This window comes from Rhizophagus irregularis, chromosome 4 (genome assembly GCF_026210795.1).
Source record: "Rhizophagus irregularis chromosome 4, complete sequence".
In the NCBI taxonomy this organism is placed as follows: domain Eukaryota; kingdom Fungi; phylum Glomeromycota; class Glomeromycetes; order Glomerales; family Glomeraceae; genus Rhizophagus; species Rhizophagus irregularis.
In genome coordinates, this window is record NC_089432.1 from 4,225,627 (window position 1) to 4,246,534 (window position 20,908).

At 29.6% G+C, this 20,908-nt stretch overlaps 5 protein-coding genes across 5 annotated transcripts; 2 read left to right on the plus strand and 3 right to left on the minus strand.

The window, feature by feature from the left end:
- Positions 1 to 1,068: 1,068 nt before the first annotated feature.
- Positions 1,069 to 2,469, minus strand: OCT59_024237 (uncharacterized protein; the record flags this gene model as incomplete). Its single annotated transcript, XM_025315908.2, has 4 exons — positions 1,069 to 1,335; positions 1,426 to 1,764; positions 1,941 to 2,237; positions 2,326 to 2,469. 4 exons carry the CDS (start codon positions 2,467 to 2,469, stop codon positions 1,069 to 1,071), a joined length of 1,047 nt encoding a protein of 348 aa, XP_025181823.1.
- A 5,497-nt stretch (positions 2,470 to 7,966) lies between these two features.
- On the minus strand, positions 7,967 to 9,550 carry OCT59_024238 (uncharacterized protein; the record flags this gene model as incomplete). The annotated part of the gene is made up of 4 exons (XM_066135290.1): positions 7,967 to 8,697; positions 8,777 to 8,785; positions 8,852 to 9,128; positions 9,194 to 9,550. 4 exons carry the CDS (start codon positions 9,548 to 9,550, stop codon positions 7,967 to 7,969), a joined length of 1,374 nt encoding a protein of 457 aa, XP_065991327.1.
- A 408-nt stretch (positions 9,551 to 9,958) lies between these two features.
- Positions 9,959 to 10,318, minus strand: OCT59_024239 (uncharacterized protein; the record flags this gene model as incomplete). The annotated part of the gene is made up of 1 exon (XM_025325312.2): positions 9,959 to 10,318. One exon carries the CDS (start codon positions 10,316 to 10,318, stop codon positions 9,959 to 9,961), a length of 360 nt encoding a protein of 119 aa, XP_025181824.2.
- A 2,692-nt stretch (positions 10,319 to 13,010) lies between these two features.
- On the plus strand, positions 13,011 to 13,635 carry OCT59_024240 (uncharacterized protein; the record flags this gene model as incomplete). The annotated part of the gene is made up of 4 exons (XM_025315909.2): positions 13,011 to 13,038; positions 13,236 to 13,249; positions 13,325 to 13,552; positions 13,621 to 13,635. 4 exons carry the CDS (start codon positions 13,011 to 13,013, stop codon positions 13,633 to 13,635), a joined length of 285 nt encoding a protein of 94 aa, XP_025181825.2.
- A 3,499-nt stretch (positions 13,636 to 17,134) lies between these two features.
- OCT59_024241 (uncharacterized protein) lies at positions 17,135 to 20,371 on the plus strand (the record flags this gene model as incomplete). The annotated part of the gene is made up of 6 exons (XM_066135292.1): positions 17,135 to 17,185; positions 17,387 to 17,521; positions 17,618 to 18,701; positions 18,786 to 18,919; positions 19,037 to 19,754; positions 19,893 to 20,371. The coding sequence occupies 6 exons, from the start codon at positions 17,135 to 17,137 to the stop codon at positions 20,369 to 20,371; spliced, it is 2,601 nt and encodes an 866-aa protein (XP_065991328.1).
- Between the last annotated feature and the right edge of the window lie 537 nt (positions 20,372 to 20,908).

The following is a 20,908-nucleotide window of genomic DNA, read 5'->3' on the forward strand; positions in this document are numbered from 1 at the left end:
AAAATTTTTCATCACCTGACCCCTATATATATATTTTTGGGTCCTGATCTCTTGATGGATTTTCACGTAATAAATTTCACGAAATTTGTGACAACAAATCACGCACAGTAACACTTGTAAATAATTTGAAATTTATGATACTTTGAGGCGCAGTAAATTATAAATCAAAAAGGTGTAAGCTTAGAATAATTTAAATGAAATTGACGAAGAGATATTTCACCCAATCGATTATTTCTAGAAAACTGTTATGAGAAATTAATTAATTATTTCCAGAATAATCATTATAAAGTGTTAATAACTAATTACAATATTTATGATTGATTGGCATAAGTTCGTATTATTAACGAAAATTTCTCCCAAATTTTAATGTATCATTTCATAAAAATTGTAACAATAAAGAAACTACTATTTGATTAGTTGAAATATCAAATAGTTGGAAACATACTACTATTTTGTATTCAATTTTGCAAAAGGAAAATATATTCTGTTCTACCATAAAGATACAGTATTTTATACTAATATTGAAGGAGTGGGTTATACTGTTTGCTGCCATAATGACATGATAACAGATAAGTAATTACCTTAAAAATTTCTGTTATAACTTGTTTTTAACGTATATTCCCTTTTCAAATCTTCGTTAGTGAAATTTATTTAGAATTTTAAGTGATCAAATCAAGTAAAGTTTGTAGCAAAGATTTGACTTACGGTTGTGACAAAACTTTTTGGAATAATCATTAACAAAGTTAATAACAGCCTTTGACATTGAATATATCGATAATAATGGATTATTATAGTTTAGGAGCATATATATATCGTAGTTGTTGATTTTATTAATCAGTTATTTGATCATGATTTTTAATGAAGAAATTTTACTTGCTTTAATAATATAATACAAAATGTATAATAAAAATAAATTTAATAATACAATACAAAATGTATAATAAAAATAAATTTAAATAATATAATACAAAATGTATGATAAAAATAAATTTAATAATATTACAACATAAAAAAATTAAATAAAAGAAAAAAGAATTTCAATCGTGTAATATGTCTAAATGACGTTATTCATCTGATAAACAAACTTGTCATCAATAAAGAAAGATCCTCTTTTGCCAAACATGTCGAACACATGTCATAATCGCATTTATAACAACCTAAACGTTTTCCATAATAATACTTTCCACATTCATCGCACATCCACATTCCTGATGTTTGTGTATAACGGAGAGGGTGACGACTTCGACAGGTACTCTCGGGCTTGCATTCTTCTCCAGACTTGCAATGGCTAGAGCAAGCGTCAAAATTGCAAAGTTCACAATGATATTGGGATACCTGTTCATACAATTTACAAAAAAAAAGGCAAGTCAATATTTCAAAAAATAAACAGGAATATGAAAAACAAAATATATTAAAAAAGACTACCGTAGAATTACTATCTTTTCCACACACGTCACAATACCAACACCCTTCGTAATATTTCTTTTTCAAATCATGTCCTTCAAAACATTGAGGTGGTGGCGGACGTATTACACTATTCATGGAAGCAGATACGTCGATCAAGAGAGCATAATCTATCGCCACTTGGCAGAGATTTCTGTGTCTTTGAACCTCGGCCCATGATGCGGAATAGTTACCAACTGAAATATTTCCGACCGAGAGAGATAGAGAAGTGGTGATTTCGTGAGCAATAGTCAAGAATACAAGTTCAAGAAGATAAAAATCTTTGACGGGAAAGTAAATAAAGTTGCCAATGCTAGCCATCTGATTCATTTTTAAAAATATTGAAGATTGATGCTCAATAACGATTTAAAAAATTATTTACTTTTCAATATCGAAACATGTCTTGTTTCAAAAGAAATATAACACCGACGTGAGAAAAACTCTTTTTAAATAAATTTAAATCTTGATCAAGAGAAAAAAAGCAAAGAATGACATACCTGTTCCATTTTCGTTGAATCTACACCGTCTCCAACTCCAACTACAAACAGGAAATTATTTGATTTCTTTGTAAATAGACGTGATATTTCTTCAGCACATTTTTTTAAACCTCGACTGCTACGATTGTCATCACCATCAGTCACGACAACCAAAATCCAGGGACGAGAACGATCACCATTACGTTGAAAAGTTTTTATGACATCAATCATACTGTCGTAAAGGCGAGTGCCACCACTAACGACGTTGCTTAACCCGTTAAGTGAACGATAAAGTGATGCTTCATCTCTGGTGAAGGACTTGAATATAAATTGAAAGAATGTTGGTGTTAAAAGATAAATGAATGAAAACAGTAAATAATTTGACATCAAAGAGGATCATTTTTACCTGTCTTACTACCATAGAGTCATTAAATGTTGCAATACATCCACGATCTAATCCATCACGGTGTAAATTCTTTACAAGCTCGTTGCTCGCCTTGATAGCACAGCTTATTTGCGTGTTTTGAGTGGTTGCTCTTACAAGTACCATTTCTTTCGCAGGTGTTGTTATATTAGTTACGAGAGATTTTAGAAAATATTATGGTCTGAAATTTTGTAAAGCGATTATTTATTTATAAAAGCTTTTTGATTTATTAAGTATATTATTGCTGACCTTTTTCACGACAAGTGACGTTAGATATCGTTAAATAAAATAAGAACTTTATTAAATAAATTGCGTTGTTTGGTTTATTATTACAGAAAAATATAAGACACGAATTTTGGGTTAACAAAATATAAAATTTATTGGGTTAAAAGGATTAATTAATGTGAGAACATCCCAAACTCCTTTAAACTTCTCTCAAAAGTTACTCTTTATATAACTAATTTAGGGGTACTTATTTTAGGGTTATTAACTTATAATGTTTCAGTGTTTCAACTGTTTCATTGTTTGTTATCCTTTAATGTTAGCACGTCCGAAATGCGGGACAGGCTAAGCCGATCACGGTGACAAATGACGGTGACAAATAAGTTTTGGAAAATTCGTCCCCTCAGATAATTAGTGATTTTGAACTCGTGCTTGCACGTGATCAGGTGACGCGTAAACATTACTCCTTCCTATTATAGTTGTGATCGGTCACACATTTCGGACGGGCCATTATTATATGTTTATCAGTTTATCACCATGCGGGTCTTATTTTCATATTTCGTTTCATAATAAAATGATATTGTAATGCCGAAAATTACCTAGTGAATTTATTAATTGTGAGGCTTGTGAGGCGCAGTATTATATTTAGTTTAAGTGTAAAGTATTATAATTTTAAAGTGTTACAAATGACATAACTCCGGGAACATGAGTCCCGAGTGTAATAAATGACGTATTTAACTCCTAGAACAAGAGTATAAACTGTACCATATGTGATGTGTAGTATTACATAGTTATTTTTATTATTTTATTTTTAGATTTTATTATTTGAGAAAATTAGTTTGAAGATCAATTTATAACAATTTTTGAATATTGAAATGAAATCAATTAAATTATATTTTCGACGGAAAAGTAATGTTAAAGAGTAATTATTATTAGCTGTTAGGGGTAAAATTTAATGTTTTCGAAAATGGAAAAGTTTTATTAGAAAGTGGTGGAAAATTATATATTGAAATATATGAATTTGAAAACAAAAACAGAAAATATTTTACTGATTTTAGAAATTTATAAAAAGGGGTGATGAATTCAGGATCTACAATTTGTTTAGTATTGCATTAGAACAAAGCATTATATATATATTTTTATATTATTATTAAATAAAGTATTATTTGACCTTACAATATACAGCTTAGTTATTTCAATACTGGGCCACATGTTACGAAGTGAGTTGATATTATCATTTTTTATATTATGGTAAAATTATGACACTACAAAATCTCGCAATCTCTAATTATTATTTTTTTTTTAAAAAAAGAGGTAAAAAATCTCTAATTATAAATTTTGTGTTACAATAATTTTAAGGGGTTATAAAAATTAATCTAAAAAAATTAAACCTGATTTTGGTAAATCATGACATTTATATTTCTATTTAATAATTAATTACATTACAGCCGGTAAGTTACAATATATATATTTATTTGTTTAACATTTTATATAGCTCAAGTAATTATATCTTTTATATAATAACTAGATTGTAAGTGATATACTTAATTTACAGTAAATACTTTTGTATTATATCAATCTAACTAACTAATAATTAATAATACTACAGTGTGTAAGTCATATGTTATCAACATTTCTATTATTTACGTAAATTGAGCTAACAAAATTCTATTTACAAAATTATTGGGTAATTTCTTTTAGTTGGTAATTATATTAATTATATTATTACAAATTTATATATTATTAACATAATTTAAACTAACCAAATTCTTTATTTGAAAATTTATTTTGTGAAGCAATATTTTACAAATAATATAAACTTTAAAAATTATTTAATAATATAGTTTGTAAGTTATTTATTTAATTCTATTATTATTACAATATTTATATATAATATTTGCAATCACTAAATTCTTTATTTCAAAACCATTTAATAATACAGATTGTAAGTTTGTTTATTTAATTCAATTGTTACATATTTATGTAATATTTGCATATAATTAAAATAAAAATATTAATATTATTAAAAAAAATCAGGTTTGAAAAAAAAAATTAAAAATATTAATATTAAGTCAACCTTATGCTGCGGTCGATTGCATCATTCCAAAAGGATGGAAAAAAAATGTGATTAATAAGAAAAAACCAAAACTTTTTTTGATAAAATAACACTAAATTTTCTGTTTAATAGAATTTGCTTGGAGTTGAAAAATGACAAATTCTTTAATTTCACATAAAAAATTGCAAAAAAAAAAAAAAAATACTTGAAACAAAATCAGAAATTGGAAAATTTTCATCTTAGTCAAAGAATGAAATTAGTGAATTTACTCATCAATCTAAAGAAGAAATTTTAAAGGTGACAAATTCTATAGGATCTTTAGTGGATATTTTTGACTTAATTCATTATTGTAAGTAAAAATTTCATTATAATACTGTATATAGCTGATATTATTTAAATCTCAACAATAACAATAATTGTTATTTTAATAGTATTTATCACAATTAAGAGAAGTTGGATATTTTTGACTACAGTATTACTATTGTTGGAATAGTAATAAGTAATATTTGTATTAGGTAATGATTAAAGTAAAATTTAATACAATAATTTTTAAACAAACTTGTAATTTATATATATGGATATGAAATCTTTACGCATTTTATTTCTATGGTATGTTAATACTAAAGAGTACAACGTTTTTAATACCGTATATATAGCATTATTAACGTTAATATTTATAATCCATAGGAATTATATTGTCTCAATACTTCTACATTCAGTAAAATTTTGCTTCAATGAGAAAATATATAGTGATTTGTATTCATATGTATGAGAAATAAAAGAATGCATAATGAATAAAATAAAAAATTGTCACAAGATAGTGATCGATTATAAGGTGTCTATTGATAACTTGTAACTTAAAAGTTTACATGTACAATGTGTACATACAGAGGGATAAATTATGGTCCTATCATAATTTAGCTCCACATTGCCACATTTTTGGTGCTTAGCCTTATGTTTGTTCAATAATGTAATTGTGGCGCAAGTACGAAATTTTGCTTACTCTATATAATTTATGGATTATTTTTTATAAAAGATCAAAATTAGAAAAGATAATTAATAAATAGTATTAAGAAAGTAGCTGAACTAAGATATTAAAGTATCTTTGTTCTTACTATATTTACTAACATGTTTCAATGTTTTATTCTTCCTTCATTAGATAAATCTCAACCAATTAATAAATACATAAAGTATTTCATTTCTTACAAACTTCATTTTTTTTTTTACTTCATGGTTTTATTTTTACTTGGTTTCCTATCATTACTATCTTTTACTACCCAACCTCCTATAATGATCATTTTTATTTTTTGTCTCTAATCATTTTTCACCTCCTATTACTTCTCATTATTCCATACTTTTCGTCTCCCATTATTTTCTATCACATCTTTTCATTTTCCATTAACTCTTTTCTCTCCTGTTTGCTTCCCATCATTTCATTTTGTCTCTCATCGCTTCTTTTCATCTCCCATCACTCCTTCATCTTCCTATCACTTCTTTTTGTCTCCCATCACTCCTTTTCGTCTCCCATCACTCTTCTTCATCTTCTCATCATTTCTTTTCGTCTCTCATCACTCCTTTTCATCTTCTCATCACTCCTTTTTCGCTTCCCATCACTCCTTTTCGCCTCCCATCACTCCTCTTCATCTTCACATCACTTCTTTTCGTCTCCCAGCCATCACTTCTTTTCGTCTCTCATCACTCCTTTTCATCTTCCAATCACTCCTTTTTCGCCTCCCATCACTCCTCTTCATCTTCTCATCACTCCTTTTCGTCTCCCATCACTCCTCTTCATCTTCTCATCACTCCTTTTCGTCTCTCATCACTCCTCTTCATCTTCCTATCGCTCCTTTTCGTCTCCCATCACTCCTCTTCATCTTCCTATCACTTTTTTTCTTTTCCTATCACTTCTTTTCGTTTCCCATCACTCCTCTTCATCTTCCCATTACACCTTTTCTTCTCCCATCATTTCTCTTCATCTTCCATTACTCCTCTTCATCTTCCCATTATTCCCTTCATCTTCCGTTTCGTCTCCCATCACTTCTTTTCTTCTCCCATCGCTCCTTTTCATCTTCTATTACTTTCCACTACTCCATTGTTATTTCATTTTTTATTAGCATCTTCTTCTTGATCATTGTAATTTACTTATCTTTCTATTTATTGCTATGTTTCTTTTATTTGTATCACTTCATTAAAATACAGTGATTTTTTCTTTAAAATCGTAAATGTGTGACTTAAATATTAATATTTGCAAATAAAATTTCATTAGATAAGATTATTTTTAATAAATATGTTTGCAAAAAATTTTTTTTAAATTTAGCCGATCAAAAATTGGCTAAATTAAAAATTTACTCTAAGAGTAAATTTTACTGTATATTGGGGGTCTTCACAAAAAACGTGATTGAGATTGAGATTGAGATTTCATATAGAATTTTCAATCTTAATATGTTAGTAAGATTGAAATTCTATACTAAATTTCAATCTCAATCTCAATCACGTTTTTTGTGAAGTCCCCCATTGTATTGTACATCATGTGACATATTTGAAAAAACCCCCTAGGCGACGTTTAGAAATTCACTTTTACCATTTCAACTTATAATAAACCGAAAACTGCCATTTCTCTATAATTAATTTACTCATTATAATTTATTCATTTTATTTAAGATAAAGCTAGATCTAAAAAATTTATTTATTTTAACGAAGCTTATTTATAAAGGAGAGATCAACAATTTGTATATTTATAAATACAATAACTTTTACTTAAAAGATCTTTTAAAAGCATGTCAAGCTCCCCCATGAAAAAAACCTCTTGTTGTATAAACACGAAAAAAAAAAAATTAGAAATTTCCGCATGTATTTGATTATATCAACAACCTAAATAGGATTATAGCAATAAGGATATATTTAAAATATCCGAATATTCAACTTTAGTAACTTTAGTAAAATGTAAAATTTTCATTAATGAAATATATGAACTTGGGTCTGCTGCTACTGACAATTTTTATAACAGAGAAATATGTGATAAATTGAAGACTTCTTTATTATGTTAAATGTTACAACAGGGTATTAGGTCACGATAATATTAAATATTTGATAGTTAATATTTGAAAAGATATAATATACTAGGAAACGGGAACCCGGAGCGAAAAACTAAAATTTGTGATTTCATTGGGTAAAGATCACGTGGCGGACAGAGAAATTCACGTGATCGATTTTTTTTCATAGTGCGTAGACATACTGTATATTGTCCTTCGCTTCGCTCCGGACAATAAAATATATGACAAATAAAAAAATTTTTTTTTTTAGCTAAATAACATAATAATTTAATGAATAATAATAAAACAATTTTCAGAGCTTATATTCATTACGAAATCTAATTGCAGCTTCGTAACCATTATAAACAGCTAATTCAATATAATTCTTGGCTTTTTCTATATTTTTTTTACATCCAACACCATTATAATACATATTTCCAATGTTGTACATTGCTACTTTAACACCATCTTCAGCAGCTTTTTCATAATATTTAAGAGCTTCGGAAACATCTTGTTCAACACCATTGCCATAACACAAACAATCTTCATATCTTACTTTTACTTCAGGGAATTCATTTGCTTCATCATCAGCAACTTCCTTATATAATTCAGCAATAATTTTATCTTTATTTGGAGGGCTCGGAACCAACCCTCTCGAAATGTAAAGTGCTTTATAATATTTTGCTTTGATTTGATTACGGTTTGCTGTACCTCCTGTATTACCAAGGTTTGCATAAGCTTCAAAACATTTATATGCAGTTTTTACATATCCAACTAGTTTACCATGTTTATCATATAACTTATGTTGTTTTGTTGCATCAGTGAGTGTCATATATTTAAATGATTCAAGATCTGGAAGGGCGTATGCATCAATGTTGTCTGCTCGTTTTGGACGAGACTTTTGCATGGAGTTGTTTCTGCTGTTTCCTCTTAGGTTTGGGCCACTAGAACTTGATGTAACTTGTGAATATTTCTTGAAGCAATTATTAAGAACTTCAAATATTTTCGAGATTTTTGGCCTAAAATCTGGATCATGATGAACGGCTAAAAAATATGTAAAAAAAAAGAAACCAATTAATTACAACAAATAAAATTGTAATTTAAAATATTTTCTTTTACATACCTTCAATTTCTAATTGTTTGAATTCCTCTGGCATTTGACTTTATTCAGAAAATGGTTCTCTGTACGTTTTATTACGCACCTCATCAGTTATATCTAAAATATTATTATTATCCTGATATGGAACTCTTTCTTCAGCAATTTCCCAAAGTAAGATTCCAAAACTATAAACCTCACATCTTTGATCATATTCATAATTTGCCCTCTCTAACAATTCAGGTGCGCGATAACGAATTTGGTCTAAGTTTTGGTTTGGAAGATATATAACGGAACGAATTAATTTGAAATTTGCAAGTTTTGCTGTCTCATTAAGTGTAATTAATATGTTTTCAGCTCTAATATCTCGATGAAAAATCTAAAAAAAAAACAATTAAAAAAATTTCGTTAATTAAATAAAAGCTGGTTAGTAAATATATTTACCTCTACAGTTCTTAAAAAATTTAATCCACGAGCAATATCAAGGGATATACGTAATTTTAATTTAAGGTCGAAATCATTTTTATTTTGATAAAATTCACGCAAGTTTCCATGTTCAGCCCATTCAGTTACCAAATACCATTGATTTCCATCAGAAATTATTCCATAGAATTTTATGATGTTTTGCCAATCATGAAGTTCTTTAAGAATTGTAACTTTATTTTGTACAATCATATAGTTTTCTCCCTCAGAGAAAGTTTTAAAAGCAAATACTTCACCTTTGTTTGTTGTTTTATGCCATTTATTTACACGTCTATAGTATTTACGTGTTTGCTCATTAATCATTATCATCACTTTCATAATCAGAAAATTTTAGTGGATGTATCTGAAAGATATTATCAATTTTTGTTTGATTTTGAGAAGTTTCATTCATAAATTTTTCCATTGTATTATTCATTACATTAACTTTTACAACAGTTGAAAAAAACTTTTCACTTAAGTCTGCGAAGCAGTCGTTATCATTAATATCAGCCACCATTCCTAGTATATACTATAATTATTAAAATAATTTAAAATTAATTTTATGTTCAATTAAAAGTATAATAAAACTCAATTTTTTTATAATCTTACTTTGATAAAATACCTTAAAGAGAAAAGTGTTGAGAAAATTTTTAAAGAATTATGTATGGAATTCGACAGTTGTATTAACTTATTGTCTTTTTCTATTAACGTTGAAATTGCTGATGAACTTGAACAATTAAAAACCGATCAAGATGATTTATTTAAAGTTTTCATTAGAGAGATTTCTGATATAAATTTTTTAATTTGCGTTATAATAGTAGATAATTCTTGTAAACGTATATAATTTATTTTATTAAAAAAATCTTCTCTGTCTTTTCTTTTATCTCTAAGATCTCGTACGGCTAATTGTGCAACACGAACTCGATTTTTTAATATTTCACAAGTTCGTTTATTGTGTTCAGCAGCTTCTACTAATTCGATGATTTCGTTAAAAAAATTTCCAATTTCATTAATTAAAGGAAGAAATTTTGTAAGTGGAACAAACATGAAAGCACTATCTACTAAACTTTCAGTAAAACTATACTTTTTTGATCCATTATCTTCCATTTCTAATATTTATACTAATTTAATAAATAATTTAATCGAAAAAAAGAGATTTTTTATTTCACAAAAACTACAAAACTCTAATTTATTTATTAATGTATATGCTGTGTTACCATTGTAAGGCATCACCTCGCGTGTTACGAATATTAATAGTGTTGGTTACACTGCATAAAGGGCGTGACATTTTATGCAAGTGACAAATAGAGATCAGGAATTTCTAAGTCGCTGAGATAAATATAAACAACGAGGCCGCCGCCATCACGTGACCATGTGACAAAATCATCACCTGTACTACGCGAGGTGGTGTGGTAAATTTTACCCCATTGTAATCCAACTTTTTGTTGCTTTACTATCGAATTGTGTCGGGGTCACGTGATAGTAACAGTAAGTTTATCACGAAAATAAAGTGTATATGTTTAATTTTTAAAATATAAATTTATTCAAAATAAATAATAACTTAAAATAATGAAACAATACAAATAGATAAATACTAATTCATAAATCATAACAAAAAGATAAAATATTGCTGCCTCCACCGGCGATCTGAAATATTACCGATAAAACTAATACTAAAAATTAATACTAAAATAAATCTCTTGAAGTCCCCCTTTCCTCAACGTTCACCCATTATATATATATTGTTCATATTTTCGGTATAAATTATACTAGATATAAATTATACTTTGTATAAATTATATGAAATCTAAATTACACCAAGTATAAATTATACTGTTACGCCGCCGATCATTTAGATTACCTGCGAATTTCTTGATACACAATTATAATTATTTTTAAATAGTTTCGGTGTGGCGCAGTTCGGTCATCCTTCCTCGTAACAGTTGCGTTAGGAATCCAAATACGATAATTTACAATGTATGGTTACAATAAAATATTTCTAATAATTTTGGATTCTATAATAGCACGTAAATGGGTATGTATACGTAATACGTTATCTTTTATTAGATATTTTTCGTTACACTTATTACATTGAGATATCGATGTAAATGAATTCATGTTGCACAATTTGATGACCTTTATAAAATCAGGCCCAAGAAGGTCCTCACCAGCGCGGAAAAAAAGCCTGAAAAGTTTCGGACAAATTCCGGTAAAGCATAAAAATTCCGGATATTGGTTTTTTTAACCGGTATACATTGTCCGAAATTGAAAATTCTTTCCTGTTTTTTTTATAATCACAATAAATGATTATAATTTTGAACTGAACAAAGCAAACTATAAATTTTTAGGAAATCCGGATAGATTTCCCACGCTCATCTGCATACATAGATAAATGCATATTATTTCTAAAATTGAGAACCAATCATAATTTTATATTCCATAAAAAAAAAACTAATTAACCCGACAATTGCATCATTTTTCTTACACGACTATGTATGTACAGTAACTTTTTATGCCGGATGGCGCGATGAAATAGATAATCACGTAACTTTGAGAATATTAAACGGATGTAGTAAGCGTTAAAATCAAATAATCTATTAGTTAAACAAAAACTAGGAAACGGGAACCGTTGTAAGTCCAGCGAAAAACTAAAATTTGTGATTTCATTGGGTGACGATCACGTGGCGGACAGAGAAATTTACGTGATCGATTTTTTTTCATAGTGCGTAGACATATATTGTCCTTCGCTTCGTTCCGGACAATTATTCATAGACTATATTCTTTTAAATTTAAAGAACTAAAAGTAAGTATTAGAAATACGAAAAAACAATTTGCGTTAAAATCATTTTTTCTTGATACATCACCGTAAAAGAATTGTTCGTGAGGTAATTCAATTTTTTTAATACATTATATTTATTTTAAAAATTTGAATTTTATTAGTTAAAAATTCGACGTGAGTCAGGTATTATCAAGTTATCTTAATAAATAAATATCATTAATATATTTTTTAAAAAATGATCACTCTCGATTCCACGCGACAATTATCAGCCTTTGTTATAATTAAGTTTCATCGTCTTACGTATTTTATTTTATCGCTATTAACAAAGAAAATATAACCATTTGAACACATAATAACTTCCATCATAACTTTGGAACAATATAATCATCTTACTTTGGTTACCCATGCCCTAATCGCTCTTTCGCTTTCTTTGTTTGGAGAAGAGTATCTATAAAATTTTGACAGAAATTTTTTTTTCCAGACCAGTATCACGTGATCATTTAACTTTGGACGGATATTGTGCATTTTTACTACTTTTTTACTACTATCGAAATTCATTTTTTTTAATTTCCTTATCCAATGACTTATAAATGAAAAGATGTGTTGTGTAAATTCTGCTGCCTAATATTTTCTCTAATGCGGAGTGAAGCTCACATTTCGCAACATCTCATTATATGGAATGTATACGTTTTCATCAATCCAATTAATCCATACATTTGAATTACAGTAACTTTAGGTTCATTGTTAATAGACACTGAGTTACAGAAAAAAATTTTTATTGCGAAAGATTAATTTACTATTTACCATCCTTATATGATCATCCACGGGATATACCGTAGCACCTAGCTGTAAATATGGATTAATCATATGTTATTTATGATGAATCATTTGATATGACATCATAAAAGATCACCAATCGGCAAATACTAAAAAAAAAGATGTACTTTTTTTGGTTTTTTTTTTTATATAACTCTTTTAAATTATAATTTTAATTTTAATGAAAGAAAAAAATAATTTTCGATGACTTCATTTGTAAATATTATTAACGGTAAGTTTCGCAGGTTTTTTTTTTTTTTTGAGAAGTAAACTTTACATTAATAAATGCTATCATATATATTTTAGATATTTTAGACTTTCTTTTTTGGTATATATCACGATGCCAATACTGGAAAATTATATGCCTTGTAATAATAAGTGTTATAACATTATTTTTTTCAATTATATGGCTAATTAAAATTAATACAGCACATCATGATAATGTACGTAAAAAAAATATGAAATTTTAATTATTGCAATATTGTTTAATTACTAATAGTGTCTTATTTTTTTCTTAGAAATGTGATAATGCAATTGAAAATCATGATAATGTGAATGAAAGATTAAGTATTATAGGGGGGAATTTTAATGTTATAGATAAAAGAATTGATGTTTTATTTAAACGAATAACTGTTATTGAAAAAAGAACAGATATGATGGATAACAATATTGATCTCCTACACAAAAGAATGGACATTATTAAAAAGAGAATGGAAAGAGTTAATGAAAAAATTATTAATCTTATTGTAAGTATTAAAAGTTCTTTATCTACTATGCATTATTTTATTTATGATTAAAAATATTTTTATAATAGAATTATAGCAATTGATAAATCCCCATTATTTGTTGTTTGGAATTTTATAAGCATTCAAAGAATCTTAGATGATGCATTAATTGAGCTAATTTTGTACTTTCATGTAAACCTCTTAATCAACTATTATCTTATCCTTATTTTCCTGTAACTTCAATTATATTATTTTGAAATTCTATACTTTCTTTAATTCTTCATGGTTGGTGACAACTTGTAATAATAATAGATTATACTAAAAGTCAATAATCAAATTAACAGTTAATGAAATTCAAAAAGCATCAATATTTGACAATCATAATTCAATACAATAATATAAATGTTTTTCATCAAAGTTTGTAATTTATAAGGTTCACGTTATTGTCTTAAACATAATAATTTTTTTGTTCAATTATTTTAATTCGTATTTTGTTTTAATTTTTAGTTTAGGTTTTATTTTCATCAATGATTTGTTATATATATATATACAGTATATATTTTTAGTAAAATTATGGATTATAGATTTTACATAAATTTCATTTTCAATGATTTTAACAGACAAAAATTAAAATTAAAGTTATAATTGATTAAAGTAACACAATTATATTTTAAAAAAATTTTAATTGTTCCGCGTTGCAAAATAGTATGACTACTATTCTACGATAAAAAAAAATTGAAATACAATAATATTTAATAATGTTGTTTTTTCTGGTGACACGTCTTGTAATAGGAAATAAGGAACATATTACAAAAAGCGAACAACGAAGAATTTTACATATATCCTCTCTATCTACATATACTATGTTATTATCTAGCATTATGGCACTATCTATGTCCACCACAATACATGAATGAAAAATTACAAAGAAATCACTAAACAGTTTGCGCCTAACTATCTAATAAATTTACTAAAACTAACGTGTTACTAAAATTAATTTTTGTATAAATTTTTTATGTAAATTATTTATCCTATCTAAATTAAAGAACTTACCGAAATCTTTTGATCCCCTTCTTTTTTATACTGATCTCGAAAATTATCCTGAAATTTATAGGAACGCTCTGTCATCTTGATTCTAAACTTGGATGCACGTCGGTGGCGGGTATTGAAGAAGTAACATATAAGTGTAACGTAAGATTTTACATATTACATGGGGTATGGGCTTATAATAAATGGATATTACGTAATAAATGTCACTGCCCTAAGCAATCTTTTCCAAAAGCTCATTTGGCGTTTTAGCCAGTAATTCACATGCAGAAATTCTATGAAGAAGTGAAACAATAATTGTTTATTAATAACAAAAATTTTTTAATATTTTTCAAAAAGAATCTTGAATCCAATCATTGGAACATGCTTTTAGCTTCTCAAATACTGGAGAATTCTGTTCTCTAATTCAAGTATAATATGACAAATGCAGTAATTCGAAAATTAAGCAATACTATCCGACTGCATCAGATTTGGCAATGAATGAATAATGAGTATTTATATTCATGTGATTAACATTATTGGGCATATGGCAAGTTGCAAACTAAATCTGGAGTATTGATTGGCTGATTGACTCCGCATGATTTGTTTATTTCGCATGTGATAAAATGTGGAATATGTTTATCGAATTATCGCAGATATTCATCGGCAAATTTTTTAAAGCAAAATCTGCAAAATGTGATTTTATTACGTTATTTATAACTTTTTTATATTATATTATTTTGAAACTTTAACTACGAATACATTTGCCATTATAAATCATATATATTTTTGAATAATAAATTTATTACGAAAAAAAAAAATTGAAGCAGAATTTTATTTATCATTATTATATTGGTGACAAATAAAGTCTGGGAAAAATTGAATCTATAAATAAAATCAATCTGAAAGCTATTATCATTTAGTAATAATAAGTATAATATAATATTTAAATTTTATTAATTTTTAAACAGTTATACTAAAAAAAATACAGTTATGAACCTAAAAAAAAAAAATTTAAGTGGAATTTTTTTTATTGTCTTACTCCTTACCAAACTCATGATATAGGCATATATGGGGGTTCTGGGACAGAATCCCCATATATGCCGGTGATCCCTTATAGTCTCCCAGTTGTTTTCCTGATATACAAAAAAATCTGTAATCTTATTGAACCCCAATCCGCTCTTCATTATCAGAAAACATATCAAAATCTGATATTGAATTCAAGCTTAAAATCATGCTGGGCTCAAATTCTGTTAACATATCTCTCTTACCCAAATTTTTTGTTTTCAAGATAAAGGAGAATACCATCTTTGTTAACGCGCTGGCCTTTTTTTAATCCCAAATAATATAACGAAAAAAGTATGCCATATTGCTTGCCCCTCAGGAGAACCCTGAACACCGAGGACTGAAGTGTCCGAGCATGTTCGGGGTTCGACCTGTCAAGCCTAATTTACATACCTTATTTTTATGTTATCCTAGAATTAATTCTAGAGCTGATTCATTAATGTAAACAAATCCAGGATAAGTCTAACCTCGTAGAGGTTAGATTTATCCTGTCCAGGTATCCAAATTCTTGATTAAAAAAGTATTGAGCATATTCTAGTATACCATTAATTTCTTGATATGCTGAAAACCATTCTAAAGACGATTCATTTTCACATACATAAGGACAAAAAAAGTCTAACCTATAAGTCTAACCTCAAAGTCTAACCTCAAGAAGTAATCAAATTAGTGAATCAAAAGCGTATTAACCAAGTTTTAGTATACCATTATTTTCTCGATATACAGGAAACAATTCCGAAGCCATTTCCATGTCACAAAGCTAGGGTAAAAAAATATCCTCCCAATAGCATACAATATATAGGTAGCAAGAAAGAATAAGTATGAGCTGGCAAAGCCCTTTAGGGCGACGCCAGTGAATACGCATTCGACAGGAGGAACGATATAGCAGGAACATGAGCCAGCCCTTTAGGGCGAATGGGCAAATGTGGATGCTATATCGTTCCGACCATATCTACCATATTTTAATGTATGCTAAATATATGAGGCAAATAGATCTCATTATTTCTGGCTCTAGCTCATAAACATATTAAAGACTCACCTTTAGGGCAGGCGGAACATGTAAACAAGATATGTTCATGACTAAGTCTAACCTCTAAGTGTAAAAAAAAATATCCTCCCAATAGCATACAATATATAGGTAGCAAGAGAGAATAAGTATGAGCTGGCAAAGCCCTTCAGGGCGATGCCAGTGAATACGCATTCAACAGGAGGAACGATATAGCAGGAACATAAGCCAGCCCTTTAGGGTGAATGGGCGAATGTGGATGCTATATCGTTCTGACCATATCTACCATATTTTAATATATGCTATAAATAAGGCAAATAAGAATGCCAAGTCTAACCTCTAAGTCTAACCTCTAAATCTCACATCTAAGTCTCACCTTTAGGGCAGGCAGAGCATTGTACACAAGATATGTTCACCATTAAGTCTCACCTCTGCAATGCGCATTCGGCAAGTCTAACCTCTTCACTATATTGATCGAACATCTGGGCCGTATCCCGAAGCATATTCACATGCCGGATCTGATATTTGCTAGCCCCTTCGTTCAAAGAACTTCAGGGTGGGTAATTTCAAACCAGAATATACTAACTGATTTCGAAATCTCTCCTGCAGACCTTGGACAAAGGAGGCCATAAATTCGAAAATATATAAAAGTAATTAAACATTATGGGGTAATAGGATTAAATATTTTAAATTGAGAAAAAGTTTACACATATATTAGAGGTTAGACTTAACATAATATCATAGTATGAAAAGATAAAAAGAATCATATTTGTGAATGTTGTGGCAAAACTCTTGCTACACCACAAAAGCTTCGTCAGCATTATTCAAGTACAAAAAATCAATGTAGTTTACCTTCTGAGAATAATATTAACCAAAGAAGGGTAAACACTCCTAAGGTAACTAGACCTATTCGACCAAAGTCACCTAGACCTTGTTCACCAAGCCCTGTCCCAGTTCCAGTAGTCCATACTAAAGGAAAGGATTGAAGAAAGGAGAAGGTAACCCCTACTCCAGTTCCCGAGCCAGAACCAGAAAAGGAGTTACCCAAATCCAAAACTGTAATCACATCTTCCAAACCTGGTGAGGTTAAGCGACAAGATGCTCACGATAGAAATGCAAGAAAGTCTGGTGAGCATTTGAGAACATGGGGTGCAAGATTACGCCGAAGATGGACTGAAATAACTGGAGAAGAATGTGATTTGCCAAAAACTTTAAAAGAATGTCAGCGCCTACATAATGACCTATTACAAGCAGATGATGAGTCTTTTGAAAATGTTCATGCTTCAACTCCTTCAACCAAGCCAGAACAACATCCCACCCAACAGAACGAAGACCAAAGGGCAGAGGATCCTGAAGCAGGACCAGGCCCAACAACCCAAGCTAATAGAAAAAAGGAAAGGAAGATAGTAATCCCTATTACGGCAGTAGACATCCACTTTGAAGAATGTCCTGTTGGTAGGGATCTAGAAAGACCACATCAAAACCAATCTTTAATGAGCAAATGGGTGGGTATAGTTCCTCATCCAGAAGAAAATCCAGCATATGCTTTTAATGTTCCAGTATTTGGTCATGAATATGCAGAGGCTCCATATATACCCCAACTTATATCAGCATCTCGACCAAAAATAAAAGAAGTTTATCAAACAGAGCTCCATAGAAAAGATCAAATAAAATCAGCTATAGTAGTAAAATGCTTGTATAAACTTACTAAAAAAGATAAAGAAGAAAGAGAAGATAATGATGATTTTGCTAATAGAGTCTATAAAGTAAAACATCATAGAGGTAAGATGCGACCAATTCTTTTAGAGGGGGATATAGATGAGCATATAACTCTAACTGTTAGGGAAATAGATAAACAGGTTGAAGAAGCATTACTAAAGGGATCTGGATATACTCTCGAACGAATTGAAGAAATATCTATTGAGGCATATACCCTCCGTCGAGGCACAGGAGGATCTTACAAACCAACCCCCAAAAAATTAGCCAATACTAAGTCTACCATCAATCCAGATAATCAAGGTCTCATTGATCCAGAAACGAATAGGCCTTCTGAAAAATGTCTCCAAGGGGCTTTAGGTTGCTATTTCGCACATCAGGATAAGCCTGATACAGACCATCTTGAACGAATCTTCTGAGCTAAAAATCTAAAACTATATCTAGAAAAGGTCAAGCTAGATGGTATTCCAATGCCTACTCCAATCTGTTCACGTATATTCGATAAGATTGAGGAGATGAATCCAGATATCTCCATCAGTGTCTGGGAATGGAAAGAAGAAACAGCTACACCAAAGCCTGTAATTGCTAGTAAAAACTTTAAAAGACAACATAAAATTTGACTATTAGCTCTTACAGATATAACCAAATCTGAGGATGACAAGTACGGGCAAAAGAACCACTTTCTCTGGATCAAGAATTCCAGTAGATTAATATATGGGGATAGTGCGCATAAAGAAAAGAAGCATCTATGTGATGGATGCACCCAAAGCTGGCCCTCCGAAAAAGCTCTAGAACATCATATAGAATGGTGTCCCGGAATACACGAAAATGCACCCCAGAGAGTCACAATGTCAGTGAAAGGGGTAAATGATTTCGAGGAGTTCAAGAACTATGGCCGAATGATCAATGCCCCATGTGTTATTATAGCCGATTTCGAGGCCGACAATAAGAAGTGTGATGAAGCATATGGTGGAAGTATGCGAAAACTTGCCGAACAGAAGGCTAATAGTTTCTGCTACCTAGTCCACTGGATCGATACCGGAGATGTATGGGGTCCGTTCCTATACAGGGGAGAAAATGCCACACAGGAATTTGTTCGAAGAATCGATCAGGAACTGGTCAAAATCAATGAGGTCCTAGTTATCAAGCATGAGCGAATTGAGACTAAGGAAGACAAGAAAAGATTTGCAGATGCTATTAGCTGTTGGATTTGCAAAGGTAAGTTCGATATAGATACAGATGAAATCGAGCGCTTAGAAGTCAAAATAACCTATCTTAAAGAAAAACTAAAAAGCTTTAAAAAAGTGACAGCAGAATATAATGGTATCCAAACAACCATAGAAAAAGCAACCAAGGCAATTGCCAGCGAAAAAGCTAAGGCTAATAAGGTCTGGGATCACTGCCATATCACAGGTAAGTTTCGTGGATCAGCCCATAGGGATTGCAATCTCAAACTCCAGATACAGGATTGGAAAACACCGATCCCAGTCATCTTTCATAACTTCCGAGGCTATGACTCTCACTTGGTCTGTGAATCTGTTGGACGTTCAGCTAATGCACAACATATCAGGGTTATAGCTGAAACATTTGAGCGGTATAAGTCTATGAAGGTGGGCCAGCTCAAGTATATTGATAGCATGCAGTTCATGAATAGTAGCTTGGCCAGTCTTACAAAAAATTTGGGTGATAACCACCCGATAACAAGCCAATATTTCAAAAAATTAGGTTATACAGAGGAACAATTAGCATTAGTATATCGCAAAGGAGTTAATCCCTATGACTACATCGATTCGCATGATAGATTTAAGGAGACAGAACTTCCTCCTATTCATGAATTTCATAGTACTCTTAAAGGTAAGATCTCACAAGATGACTACCAACACGCCCAAAAAGTATGGAAGGAATTTAGATGTCAAAATTTAGGTGAGTACCATGATCTCTATCTTAAGACCGACGTACTTAGTCTAGCAGATGTCTGGACAGAGTTTCGAAAAATGTCTATGGAATATTATGAACTTTGTAATAACTGAAAATATAATAAATAAATGACGCAGTAAATCCTGTGGCGCAGTAGGTCACATGATATGGTTACACAAGAAGAAATGGTTGGGAATACAAAAGTCACGTGACAAGTCACATGGCGCAGTAAATGACGGATAAACATTTAGCCGATGGATAAATAATTAGCCAATAAAATTATATTTATAGTTTAGTTTAGTGTAACAAGAAAGTCATATGATAATACATCTTTTATTTCTTATTATTCTTAGAATTTTGATAGAGAGAAAGAGTAGTAGATAGTAGAAATGATTTTCTTAAAATGTATAAATACAAGTGGATTTCGATAGGAAATTCGGTAGTTCAATTTTTTTTTTTTTTTGAAAAATAAAAATTATTTCGTCGTTTAATAAAAACTAACACATTCTTTTAACCTTTTTCTTACGATGAAAAAGAGGTGTCATTTTTAATGACCTAAAAATAATTTATAAATTTGGAGAAATTATCGCAAAATTAATTTTGAGTAAGAAATTATGTTTTGTAATTTTTGTAACTAATCTTTATTTTAA